General features: G+C 32.7%; 1 protein-coding gene across 3 annotated transcripts in view; it reads left to right on the top strand.

The window, feature by feature from the left end:
* Nucleotides 1–15153, top strand: part of LOC123676265 (rhophilin-2) — a 221880-nt gene that overhangs the window by 175451 nt on the left and 31276 nt on the right. The window contains exon 1 of one of the 3 annotated variants that reach the window (XM_045612061.1): nt 5360–5842. The exons of the other annotated variants lie outside the window; for them this stretch is intronic. Within the exon in view, the coding sequence (XP_045468017.1) occupies nt 5762–5842 (81 nt within the window). The 5' untranslated portion in view covers nt 5360–5761. Of the gene's footprint in view, nt 1–5359; nt 5843–15153 lie in introns of those variants that run through there. 3 annotated transcript variants of the gene reach the window in all.

Here is a 15153-nt window from a genome sequence, read left to right as displayed (position 1 = left end):
CTTCTTTAAGGATTGATCATTTTTCATAGCGGTGTCTAAGGTTGCTCCTTGCTTCAAACTCTGAGTTTCTTGATTTAAATCATTATGAACGATAAATTATCTTTTTCGGCAACCGTCCGGGAAGTGCTCACTTCCCGGACGCTTTTTCTCTGAGAAAGTAGCATTTCCCGGCCTAGTCCGGAAAGTACGTACTTCCTGGACTAGGCCGGAAAAGAATCATAGAATCCATAGCAACCGATATAACGGCTGACAGTTCATATGAAATTAGTAGTCAAAAATTTGCATGTTTTTTTTATCGCAATCGCAATAAAATATGGAAAGCAGCAGCGATAGTGTTATTTTACATGGTTGCCGAAAAAATATTGTACGCAACACGCCCGAAAATGGTTTTTTTGGACTCACAGACTTCCAGGACGAGCGTAAGCGAGTCTATTCGTCCAAAAAAACCCTATTTTCCGGACTTGTTACGTAAATTACTATTTTTTTATAGCCTAATCTTTTTTTATATAAAAATGAGGATACTACCTGACTTCACGTCATTTCGTCTTTCTATATTCTGCTTGATTTTCTATGGTTTTGATGAAGCTATCCTCACTAAATTCCGCAGGAAACTTGAAATTTTGTACAAAGCATGAAATAGTAATTCAAGTGTATAACTTTTTTCCACCGTTTTGCAATAGAAGGCTGTAGCGGTAAGTGATAAGCGAAATAAATACATCGTTGATCTCAATAGGCTTAGGTATTCGAAAACGTAACGCCATCAAGTTATTCTCGATTGAACATGTCAGCTTACGAGCAAAATTCTCGTCGTTTGCAGGAGGTTTTAATTTTCTGCTTCAATTTGAAGAAATCTGTGACTGGGGTCCATCGAATGCTCTCAAATATCTATGGTGAGGACGCTTTTAGTGAATAAACGTACCGAGAGTGGTTTCAACGCTTCAAGAACGGTGATTTTGACGTCAAAGACCAGCATGGCGGTGGAAGGGAAAAGGTTTTCAGAAATGCAGAATTGGGGGCCTTACTTGATCGTGACTCTCGTCAAATGCAACAAGAATTGGCGGGATCATTGGGAGTGAGTCAACAACCCATTTCAAAACACCTGAATGTCATGGAAATTAATCATAAACAAGGAAATTGGGTACCGTACGAGTTGAAGCCGAGAGATGTTGAACAGCACTGTTTGCTTGTGAACAGCTGCTTGCAAGGCAAAGACGGAAAGGATTTCTGCATCGCATTGTGACTGGAGACGAAAAATGAGTTCATTACGATAATCTCAAGCGCAGAAAATCATGGAGATATCCCGGCCATGCTTCCACTTCGACGGCCAAACGCGAATATTCACGGTTTCAAGATTATGCTCAGTATTTGGTGAGACCAACTCGGCGTAGTGTATTATGAGTTATTAAAACCGACTGAAACAATCACAGGTGATCGCTATATTACGCAATTATTGCGTTTGAGCTGAGCATTAAAATACATACGGCCGCAATACAACGAGAGACATGATAAAATGATTTTACAGCATGTCAATGCTCGACCCCATGTTGCGAAAGATATAATTGATAACGTTGAATTGGAAAGTCCTACTCCACCCACCGTAGTCTCCAGATCTTGCTCCCTCGGACTATCACTTCTTTCGAGCAATAGCACACGGCCTGACTAACTAGCATAAACCGGTCTTATAAAGAATTAAAAAATTGGATCGATTCCCACGCTGCTCGAAAGATGGGGGAAAGTAGTGGCCAGCGATGGACAATACTTTGAATCTAAATGTATAACCAGTTTATAACAATAAAGCCTCGAATCGTCGAGAAATACGGCGGAAGCGGAGTTGTACGTCAATTTTTTTATACACGCAAAATTTAAACCCTAACCATTCATCATGGACACATTTTCTCGATATTTTTTCGAATTTTTTATGGTTCTAGTTTTGCGATCAACATGAAATTGTGCACGAAGCATGGAATTGTCATTTCAGATCCAAATGCAAATATTTTTTGGGATCAATTATGTCGTTTCAGGAAAACAAATTTTCGAATATTCATATAGTTACAGATTTATCCACTAACAAACTCAGCTAACGCTATTCGAGATCCGATCCTACCATTTAAATTTCAAGTTTCTAGGTTTTTTCGTTCGAGAGTTATCGTGATTACGGACGGATTCGTCACCAGCCTTATCATTCGAGTTCACTCCTGGCTAAAAATCCGAAAATTATAAACAGACATTCTGATGAAATGATAGTGCGATTCATTCAGAGAATGATTGCTGCAAATGAATGTCAGTTTGTCGTTTATGCATCACTACACCATTAAGTCCATAGGTATGAACTTTCAAAAAATTGTTGAGTATGCCCTCGTAAAGGTTTTTTGCCACCATAGAAAATTTTTCGAAATATACTTCGTGAAATCCTTACTGGCGCATTCGTCATTTTGTCAGACCTAACGTTTTTTTCTTCACTGAAAACGTAAAAAACATAACTAAATATTTTCAGGACAGTGGCGAAAAAAGCAGATCCAAACTTCCACACTGTATATCTGAGGATAAAAACTTTATGAGTCATATTCCCCATATTCCACTTATAATCCCCTATTGTCACCATTTGTTTGTGTTAGTAATAACGATATCTATACATTATATGAATTTTGATATTGGTATCTAACTCACAGCTGCGTACGTGAAGCAGTTTTATTATTCGTAACAAAGAACCTATATTTTAGATTAGTTTGTATGAAAGAACTAGTCAAGCAATTTTGATAAAGTAGTTATATATATATAGTCGTCTCTTGAAGAAGATGATAATGCGTCAGAATAAATCATCATTCCAGGTACACATATACATATGCACAAAATAAGATTGCAGAACACAATATATAAGAAATAAAAAGAATAAATAGATAGAAGATTATTATTCCATAATTTTATGTTCAACTATAATATGCGTGGCGCAACAGATAGAATACGAGAAAGAATCAATGGACTACAGTTTTTGTGGGTTCAAACATAATTATTTTTTAGTGTAATGAAAAAATAATTTTCCTTCGCCTTTTTTGAAGATATCTTTTTAAAGATCGCTGATTCTTCTGTGACGTAGTCATGCAATCTTCGTTTCATTGCACTTATACACTCGTGAGATAAGACTACTTCCTACATAGATTATAGTTAACTTACTGTGTAATTAAAATCTACTGATTATTCATTGGTGACCGGTGAATTGGATTTTGAAAACGATATTTGCTCCTACTTTTCCTAGAGGTTGAAATCGATAATGCTCACTCTAATATCTCAACTCATATAAAAAATAATTTCATAAATATCACTGATTTGAAATTGCGAAAATTCGTTTTAAATGTGAATAATTTCATAACAGAGAAAATCATTGATAGAACTTGGCTGTAAAATGATATATGTATAGTCACTGCGAAAATAAACTATTAAGATTACATTGTCTCTAAGTTCACGATGAAATTTTATTTCGATGTTTTCAAATGGATGGATTCTGTTCTACAGTTGGCACGATCAGTATGGTATAGCTTATACCCAATTCCATGCATATTATTCTCATAGTTTCCGAGAAATGCTGTAGATGGCTGATAGAAAGATTGTTCTTTATTCGAATTTCAGGTTAAACATTTTAGCCAAAACATTATCAGTGAAAATTTGAAATAGGGGTTGGTATTGGTTTTCTCTTGAAAGACTTCTCAAATTCATTATTGGGAATAGAAAAGCAAAATGATTTTCACAGTAAAGATATCTATAATCCCCTAGAAACATGCTCTAAGTGTATTCCCATTTCAAAAAGTTTCAAAAAATATTTTCTGTATCGAATTGTGTTACTAACACAAATCACTAGCTCTCATCAACGTATCCAAGAAATCAGAATTTTTTAATTTATGGTTCTTCACTAGATAGTCTTAATCAAAATAAATATACTTCAATGTAAAAAGTATACAATACTTCGAGCATATTTTTACTATAATAAAAAATTCGAAAAATGCACTCAGTTGACTTCAGGAGCTTTTGAGCGCTCGAATATTCATGGGTCTATTAGTTCTTTGAAAACAATAGAATTGTATATACATACGTATGAGATGTAATTCATTAGGATGAAATAAAATTAAACAAACAATTTTACATAGAATTTCAAATGTTAAAAACAAGCACTTGGACTTGTTCAGGTTAATTCTACATTTCGACTGATAAAATTAACTTGAAGAAGCGACAATGATGACGAAACAATTGTTGTTAACATTGAAATATGTACGTAAATTATTTTATTTTATTTGGTAAGGAATTTCCAGCAAGTAAGGACCGAATCCATTAAATATACAGGGTGTTTACAAATTAGACGTGAACTAGGTGTTGTTATCACTCATTGCTGTCGATTGATTTATTGATAATCAGAATCAACAGTTTCCGGGATATTTGAGTTATTTTTTTTTTAATTGCTCACCTCATATAATTTTTTAATTTTTTGTTAGATTTTCTACATTGACAAGTTCAATTCAAATTTTTGATTATTTTCATCAGAAAAGGATATGATATAATGATAAAAATTAAGCTTATTCATCCTAATTTAATATATGTATGAAAAAAGCAAAACTTATGCTGCAAGAAAAAAATTATCGACTTTGTAACAACATCAAATGAATAATGTATTGGGTATAAAGTCACTTAAGGATCTTATTATCTTGGCCAAGTTTAATGAAGAACTTAATAAGATCCTTAAGTGACTTTATACCCAATACATTATTCATTTAAAACTTATGCTGTTGAATAAGAATAAGTATGATTTGAAAATTGGTATGTGAAGAAAAAAATACTATCGAACTTTCGAATTGCACAACTTTTGTACGATGAAATTATTTCAAAAACTTGCCAAATTTCTTCTTCATTTCCTAAGAAAGTTTTAGTTAGAATGCAGGCACTAGCTTTGTTTCAGCAGATTTTGATTTGAAAAATGAAAGAAGCAAAAATATGAAAGTATTGAATCAAATATCATTTTATTGAAATTAAACTCAAAATTTCAGTAGAAAAAGTATTCATAAATTATGTTTGAAACGACCTCCACCATTCCTTTCTCTTTCTTACTTCTTCAGCTGCTACTTCCCGCCTCTCAATCTTTTCGCTGCTTCTTTCATTCTAATGGTGTTAAATCTGGACTTCTCGCTGGCCACGAAAATAATCCGAAATTATTTTCAACGAAGAAAAAATCACAAGAACTCAGATATCTCTTAAACTCACTAAATATGCCTCAAACGACAGTAAATGAGTCAAACAAACACGGTCTCCAAGGTTCACGTCTAAGTTGAAAACACCTATAATAGGCATAAAGATAAGGATATTTGTCTGAAATACGAATGCGCTCCCGTACCTCTTCACCGTAATTACGATAAGCAGTAGCGGGGCCAGTAAATTACCAATTTAGCAAACTATATGTCATAATAAGTCGACGATACACACACATAGCAAATGGCTGACGATCTACATTGCAAGTATTCAATACCTATCCACGTCATAGAGTACATTGTGCTACAGTGTAAACAACGATATCATCACTAGGATCATCCTTAACGACTCATTACTATGTGAGAATTCCTGCATGGAGGAAAACTGTAAATTAGAAGAATAACCAGGAACTGAGAAGAGCTAGCCGACGTAATCAACCTTGTTAGTTAATTTAGTGCAGTTTTCGTGCCGACGTGTTTTCAGTCCTCGGCAGCCGTGAAGAGGCTAACTCGACCGAAAACCATAATGAAATATGTTAAAGTGGGTGCCCAGAAATCAATTCACTAGATTTCAAGAGCAAGGGAAGTTGAAGGAGGAAGACTTATTTCCGAGGGTAAGCCTATTTTCAATGGTCCCGCATTAATCTCGACAAGCCGGTTAATTCGTTGCTGAAGTTCTGTATTTTCGTTTCATTTGGCTTAATTGTTTCGAAATGATTGAATTGAAATTAGAAAAATTCAAAGAATTGATACTATGTTCAGTGTGAATTTCAATTTGACTTGTCCAAAACGAAACGAAAATGATATTTTGTTTACAAATATTCGTTGTAAGATAATTCAAAACTATGTACAGGGCTGCCCGGAAAAATGCGAGAAATCTCTCGGATTCAGATAAAACATAAAAATTTAAGATGACAAGTTGCCATCATTTTTTTCCTAGCAGCCCACCCTACGAATATCAGGCTTCCTAAATGACGTCACTGGAAATCCATTACAGTGGAATAAAATAATTAATATAATTTAAAGAAAATTTATATGATGAACAGTAGTAAGGACCTCTTAAAATACTGCTCTTAAATTCAAATTAGCTCTAGGTTGTACATTTTAATGCTTACATTTTCAACATCCTGTATGATAAGGAGTAGAAAAAAACAAATTTGGATAGCTTGAACATTAAGCTAAAAAAGGTACTCTTATTCATCGTCGATAAAATGAACCGTTTTCGAAAAACAAAATAGCAAAGGAATTAATTTTTTCATTTATATTTAAAAGAACCATTAATTCTTAATTTTTTTTTGTCGGCAATAAAGTGTGATACGAAAGTTATTCAAGGAACAAAAATGTTCTAGTTCATGTTATCGAATCCGACAAAATTACTTACAAAGATTTTTAACTATGCAGTTTTGTCACAGAAAGGCACGTTATAGTTCATAGTTATTAAGGGGTTAATAAAAGGGCTAATTTAAATTCAAGGGCAGTATTTTAAGAGGTCCTTACTACTGTGCATCATATCAAATTTTCTTCAAATTATATTAAGTACTTTGAAATTTATTCCAGTAAAATGGATTTCCAGTGACGTCATTTAGGAGGCCGTATCTCCGTAGGGAGGGCCGCTAGGAAAAAAAATGGGAACTTGTCATCTTATTTTTTTATGTTTTATCTGAATCCGAGAAATTTCACACATTTTCCCGGACACCCTGTATAATGAAAGTTTTCACCGTATTCAAAACATTCAGCGTGCCAAAACAGTAACGTAACTCGTCAATAATTCTTGTACGAAGAATTATTAAGGAAAATCCTTGCGTCAGTCGATTTTTAATTTCAAAAGCAATTTATCCTATGCTTTTTTTAATTTAATAGCTCTCACCCCCTACGCCTCTCACTCAACGGTGCGAATGTAAGGAAAATTGATTGCACCGTTTTTTTTTATCAAAACATTAGAAAATAATCAATTGGGTATGGTTACTTTGAAATCGATGAGTTTCCTATTCAAGGATGGAAAATAATGTTAATGTATCAAATTAAGAAGCGTTGACTGCTTGACAATGTGCAAGCCGTTTTTCGAAACCCCTAAACGCAGCAACAGGTATTCTTGCGACTTCTTTGAATTTTAAGTCGCAGATTTTCCAAATTATCTGACCGATTTTGGTAAACGGTACTCTTCAAATGGCCCCACAGAAAATAGTCGAGAGGGTTCAAATCTGGAGATCGGGGTAGCCATTCAACTAATCCTCTCCTGTCAATTCATTTCTCAGGAAATGTGCCATCAAAATACCTCCTCACTTCAATTCCATAATGCGGAGGCGCACCATCTTGTTGGAATCAAATTAAAGATCCATGGATTCGTGGATTTCGCTCAATAATTCTTAGTTAGTAAAAGAATAATGGTCTGATTGCAGTTGCTCTCTTATCACATGTTAGATAATTTATTGGACTATTTCCATCATTTTCTTTCAAAGTCCTCTGCGCTTGATCTGCCTCGTATGCTTGTTCTGATGTTCTCATTGCTCTCACAAGTTTGTATCAGGTTAGCCTTGTTGAACCGGTGGTAGTTGAGCCTTTCTCTTATAAGTGCTTGGCTTGCTCTACTAGAGATTCTGTCTGCCCTTTCGCCTCTTTTTGGGAGTTTTACTTTGAGACCCTTAGGAACAAGGTTACAGTCTCTGGCAAGGTGTAGAAACGTTAGGTGGTTAGTTCCTTTGGCAATATCTGATCACAAATTATAAATTATTTCCTAATTTTCTGATGAAAAACAGCACAACCAATTCTACATTTAGCCACATCGTTGAATAGGTAATCAAATAACCTTTCATTTGATGTATCACAATTCATATATTCCCATTTGAAAAAATTAAATAGAGGAGTGTGGGGGTGAGAAATATCAAATTCAAAAGAGCAGAGAATAAAATGCGTTTGAAATTAAAAATCTACGGCTGCGAGGATTTTCCTTAATAATTCTTCGTACAAGAATTATTGACGATTTACTTTTGTGGCACGCTGTATATCTGTTTCACAGAACACATCTTGAAAGTCTGATATAAATATTATTTTATGGAGTTAATAATAAATTTTATTCCTCAGATTCTAAACATGGGCTTAAATATACTGAATCAGGTTTCAAAATTTACAAAATACAATTTCCTGCTTGGTGATTTATCTTCAATCGAATCTTGTTGAATTAATCAAGAAATATTTTTGTTAACCTTGCTTGAAATTTTCAGTACTTACATTTTGTGTTATGTATAATCCAAACATTCAAAAAAGCACTGACCTGTATGTAATTCATCATGATATCATTGTTGCCGCTCAGTTTAACTAGAATGAGGGCTCTGATACTACTGATCTTCTTGAAAGCTTCCAGTGATCATTTTACATGTACAAACCAAATTTCAACCTAGGCAAATTTAGTGTAATGGAAATATATCTTTTCGAAAAATCTCAACTCAGTCGTACCTGAAATATTGATCGCTTCTTTTTTCAATTTTATTTCAACTTTCTCCGGTTCTGGCGCAACTATCCGAGTTAAAATTCTCAGTGAGACTTGAACTCGGACTTGAATTACATTAGTTATTTTACATCTGAATGTTAAAATTCATCTCGATAGAATTTGTAGTTCTAAAATTATCAGGAAAACCAAAATTCCAAAGGCCATAACTATGTGAACTCTAATAAGATTTTGCCTTTTACTGAACATGACTGCAGTATTCGAGATCCAAACCTACCCTAAAAATTCCAAATTTGTAGGTTCCTTCGTTCGACAGTTATCGTGTTTACGAAATGAAAGGGCGATCTGTTCGAGGAACGACCGCTCAAAAGTTCGTCTGTTAGACAACCAAGCTGAACAACTCGTTACATAAATTACAAAAATTATAAATCAACTAATGCTAGGAAATAATTCCTAAGTAAATCTCTAATGCAGGTTTTACAAAATTTTATTCCACAAATCAACTCGTTGATTACAGGCTGAAATATGTCAGAAATGAAAAACAGAAATAATTTGTTGTGACGTGACCATCACCACAATTATGTTTTCTGAAAATTATTATTAAATTCTTTCCTCATTCATAGTTACGCACAGATAATCAAACCCTTGAATTTGGTTACCTCTGTAACATATTTATTCTGTTTGTTGACTGTATGAGAAATAGTTCAATAAACGTTATTATTATTATTATTGATATCAGATATTTTCGTAATAAACCTCAATTGAATATATCTTCTTCTTCTTCTTCTTATGTTATGCCTTAGGCCTGTTCTTGACGATCTTTCAAATCTAATGCAATTGCATATATATGGATACGAATATACTGAAAACAATTTGTCCCTACAATCGAGCCTACAATAGTCTGAAATATGCTGGATTTTCATTATGTATTTGCATATTACAATTCAATAATTCATTCCTACATAACTATCAATTAATCATTCATCCACCATTCAACTACATAATAAATCATGTTTATGCACCAATTCTCGAAAATATTTGTGAAAAAATTCAAACCATGCTTTTATATTAATATTTTTCCCAAACTTATTGCTCTTATGAATCATCTGCTTCAAAATATGGTATCAACTAAAGAATTCAGAAACATCCTACTTTCAAACTATATTTTTAGAGATTATGATTATTATGATTACCTAATATATGAAATATGTCATTTATTATTCGTATACTTCAGGGAATATTGACATTTTTCCTATCTTGATTGCTCACAATATCTAATCGGAAAAGCAATTTGATATCATACTGAATTATTTACCAAAGTTTGAATTGAATAAAAAATAAGTATGCCAATTGAAGGTAACGGAAATATATTTTACGTTTATTTCATGTGAACTCATCTCACATTATAACCAATTTACATATTAATCACGTGAAGTATTGGAAACCGATCATATCATTCCAATTATATACATAGTAAGATTCCTACTCACGAATAACACGAAGTCGTGAATCCTCACATTAAGCATTATCTCATCACGATCAAATTTTCTCAAAAAACAACGATTAACTTCTTTTCTTGGATATTCAAACAGAATAATATATATGGTGTAGTAAAAAAAAATTTTTTCCAATAGATGGCTTTAGTTTTCTCTCGTTGTATCCGATCCGATCGGGTTCCACTAGTACCGTTAGAAGGATGAGATTTTGAACTACAAAAACTTTCTTGACAGTTTTGTGATTAGTTGACTCAGTTTAGTTTGCACGCGCGACAAAGATGGACACTATAGGTAAGCCAGTGGCTGAAAATTTGAATAGAATTTATTTATTCATTTATTGATACGGACAAGCAATTCATATTATAATGAAAAGAATACTTTTTATGGTTCTGATACTATAAAAGCCAATTCATTTCATTTTAGTTTTTTCTTGAGAAAACTAAATGGAAATCAAAATGAAATAAATTTGAAGCATCATTCTTCTAACATGATTTTCAGATTGGGGATTTATTTTCCTCTTGTTTATAATTGAATTTTACTGTTTGTGGACGGCAAGAGTAGTAAACGTTATTGATTATGTCCTCATTTCAATTCAATGAATCACATCCCAACATACCGATTTGCAAGCACTGTATAATGGAAAAAATATACCAAAATCTTGTGGAGACGCGTGAATGAACGGGACAAGGAATAAAGGCTCGTCTACTTTCAACCCTTCGTTAAGTTCAACAATTTATGGTGTAATTAATTTTCTACTTCAAGAAATCTTTCAGTGAAATATACCTAAGTTAAAGAGGTATTCAACATGGAGCAACACGAAGAAGTGATGTTCATGGTTAGCAATAAGTGTTTCACGTGTTCTGGATATGGGAATTAGATACTCCGTTTGTTTCTGATAATATCTCTTGTTAATTCCTCATCCATGGAAAATATATTTGTGATCAGCTCTCATTATTATTTTATTTTCTAAGAATGGGATTTTTTTCCAGTAACTATAATAACCAAAATGTTATATTTAATTAATATGAAATGTATAACTGCTCCTAGCCTATCAATTTTTCCAATAGGAAATGAATTCTTTATATAGATAGGAGAAAAAACCTAATAAGTCAGAGTTAGTTAGAAAATAAAAGAATTTGGGAAATTGTAAAGAAGACTATTGCTAATATTTTTCATGAAAATCTCAGAGAATGAAAGGTCTAGAGCGTCCCTGGACCGCTCTGGGCATTTCATTGTCTTCTCTGAGGGGTAGTTATTTAAATGATCTGAAATATATGAACCCACAATTACTAAACATATTTAATTTGATACGATTATTATAGCCGTTTTGCTATCCAATTGATTAATATGATACATGTTATATATGTATGAATGGGTAGTACGAATTATCATCATGATGGGGAAATTCATATGCATTATCATATTCACAGAGGAAGATATTGCGCTGTTATGGTAGAACATTGAAATATTCGGGAATTATTCAGCTATGACGAGAATGTTTTCCGATAAATTATTAGTGAATAACAAAATAAACTTGTCAAGTTTTGAATTCAATTTATAGATCGAATTACGGGTATACAAGTAAAAATGTTAAAGAATAATAATGTGAGTAGTTATTTACAACTCAAATACCACTAGTCACGACAAAAGTTTCATTACTGTTGAAATTTAATATCCTTTTAACTAGATATCAGAGATAATTCAAATGTCATCTTATTATTTCAAATAGTGATAATCTAACTAGATGATTTTGATTTCACTATTTCTGTTCAAAACTTTCTAATCGTCCAAGAAAAAATTATTCCAATTGTCCGGAAATTGTATGCGTTTAATTTCAAAATTAAGGATGGTGGGGAAATTTAGGAGGTTCGTTCGATACTCAGCAAACCCATTACACGTTTTCACATTTCTCAATTAGTAGTGGACTATTTTCCAAAATGGTTCGCACAGGTGCTAGTTTCCTGAAAAATTCTGTTAACAATTAACACCCTTTTGAAAAGGATAATAAATTGCTCCTCATTAATTCAAGGTTCTAAGTTGAATTCACCACTCGATCATAACATTTTGTTGATTCAAACAACCTCAATTCTAACTATAAACTCTCAAAGGAAGAGTTGTTCACTCGAAACATACTAGTGATAAAATAAAAGCAAAGAGATTTTGTTTTGGACTTGCACAAGGATGTACACAATTTGAATGCAGATTCGAAAAATCCCGGAAGATTAATGTAGACTATTAAAATTTGACTGAAAAAACCTATACCTGAATTCAAATTCAGGACTATTCGTTTCGATATTTGAATAAAACTTCATGACTCGAAAAATGAAGTTTTCAAATTTCATTTCCTAGATCAAATTCTCGGATATCAATATGTTATAGTAGCTAAATCCCTTTTACTGTATAACTGATATAACGGGTATATTTTCAGCTGGCATGACAAGTTTCGATGGTTGTTGTCTATGATTTGACATTTGAGAATGTTGAAGTGTGTTGATATTTCTGTTCAGCAACGCTTCCAAATTTTGGAAATTTTCCAACCTCAAGCCATTAACGAATCGCCATTATATCCATAAAAATTGACTGTTTGCTGTGGTTTACACGCTGGCGGCTTCATCAGTCTTCATTTCTTTCAAAATTAATTACAGTGAATGGCAAGCGCTATCGAGCCATGCTAACTGATTTTTTATTTCCAAACATTAATCAGTTAAGGGTGTTCAATACCTTGTTCATACCACTGCTATTTCAGTGCTAATTTCAGTGCATTCCAATTCCAAAGTACAGGTCGGATTCATTTCATTTTTTGAGTGAACAATGACGTGATATAGTGAACTTGAAGATCCCGTTTCGATTTCCAAAAAAAAATCGATAGTATTCCGCAAATCGAACTTTGAAATTGAACATTTTCTTTAAATGACTATTCAGCTTCAGAGAGACTTCTCATTTCAAGTAACTCATCCACAAATGTTCAGTGATATTATGTGTTTTGAATTGGTGCAAAAAATTTTTTAAAATTGCTTGATTTGCTCTAATTGTAGATGTTTTTCATATGGAATTATGCTTTTTGGAACGCCTCCCAAAGGTTTACGCCTTTTTGCAACATGAACGCCAATAGAATCTTGGACTGTATTTTATGGCTCGAGATGAATGACACTTTTATGATTTACGAGGGTAGGGTTTCTCTGATTGGCTAAAATTGTGTACATTACTAGTTTATGACAATATTGCACTGAAGAATAGGGAAAGGTAGAAAACTTGTTATGAAATCATTGTTAGAATTAGAAACGATACTGTTCCTAAAATATATATGCTAGCTGATTTTATTCGTAATGATGTCTGGAGAAGTACATTTTGAGCGCTTAGTATCATAAAGAAAATTTCAAAAGTCATAAAGAAATTAAGATGAAAAAAAGGTATCTGGATTTTTGCCGAAATATGGAAAATTATTAATATTTCAGAAATCTGACAAAAAATTCTCAAAAAAAAAAATTTCTTTTGAAAAACTCCCTATTCCCGAAACTCTATCTACAATATTTACCATTTAAATTTAACCCTGAAAATAGGCAATTCTTGATTAAGAAAATTTTATCGTACTTCCTTCATTAATATTAACTTGAAAAAATTTATAGTAAAAATTTTTCGCTTCGTGAAGCCATTCTTGTATACATACCTCCTTGAAAATTTCATGTCATAAAAGTTTAAGAAATTGCAATATTTTTTTTAAATAATCTTTTTCGTTAACTCAACTCTCTTGATTTATTGCCCTAGAGAAAGAGAACAATATACATCTCTTTCAACTCGAAGAGTTGAACGTTAAATCGTTATTCCAAATTTGAATTTAAAGCAAAGAATTGTGAAAAATATTGAGAATTTTTCTACCTGAAGTAAAAGAAATATTACCAATTCAAAAGATGATTGAATCGAATATTACTTATCTTCACCTATAGCCAATAAGAGTATTGCTGATTCCTATAAGCAATTATTTATATGTATATTATATTTCCTTGAGATATTAACGAGTCCAACTCATTGTTACATTAAATCCTGTTCTGTCCCCACAATGTCAGAAAGAAGTATGGTCTAAAATTTCTCAATTTTCCTGATTCACATGGTAGAAGTTCATCCAAATATATGCCATATTTTATTCCATCATTGAATTAGGCAAATCGAAATGATAAATATAAAAAAGTATGTAAATTTCATTCTATTCAGTTCATAAAACGTATAAAAAAATATCATGTCGTTCGAGAAGGTAAAATATCCGAACGATTTTGGGGTTTTTTCGAATGATATTTTCAATACCTTGTTGGACAATTTTAAAGATTTCAATTTAGCGACTAAATTAGTAGGTCAAACATATGACGGGGCAGCTGTGATGGCGGGGGAAATTAATGGGTTACAAGCGCGAATAAAAACAATTGCTCCTCAAGCACTATTCACGCACTGTTATGCACATAAATTGAATTTAGTGTTATAAGATTCGACCAAGAAAATCAATGAGTGTCGCGTGTTTTTTTCGAATCTTTCAGGATTTTCGTCGTTTTTCACTAAATCAAGTAAACGCACTAATATTCTAGAGGAAATTTGCAAAAAAAGATTACCCTCTAGCTCGGAAACTCGTTGGAATTTCAAATCTCGCGCTGTAAAAACAATATTCGATAAGAGAGAAGAATTAATTGAAGTTTTTTATCATATCAGCGACAATTTAGATGAATGGGATGATATTACAATACGTGAAGCTACCGGTCTGAAGAAAATGTTGAATGATTTCGAATTTTTGTTCATTCTCCACTCTTTTAATTTGATTTTTACATACACAGATCCCGTTTTTTCTATAATCCAGCATAAGTTATCAGATATAACTTATTGCAACGCCAGAATCACTTCTTTATTATCGACTCTGAAAAAATTTCGCACAGAAGATGAGTATTTCATTCGCTTATATTCAGAAGTAGAAAAACTCCCAGAAGTAATGCCACCGAGTGCT

This window comes from Harmonia axyridis, chromosome 1 (assembly GCF_914767665.1).
Source record: "Harmonia axyridis chromosome 1, icHarAxyr1.1, whole genome shotgun sequence".
Lineage (NCBI taxonomy): Eukaryota > Metazoa > Arthropoda > Insecta > Coleoptera > Coccinellidae > Harmonia > Harmonia axyridis.
This window is presented reverse-complemented; position numbering and strand designations above follow the sequence as displayed.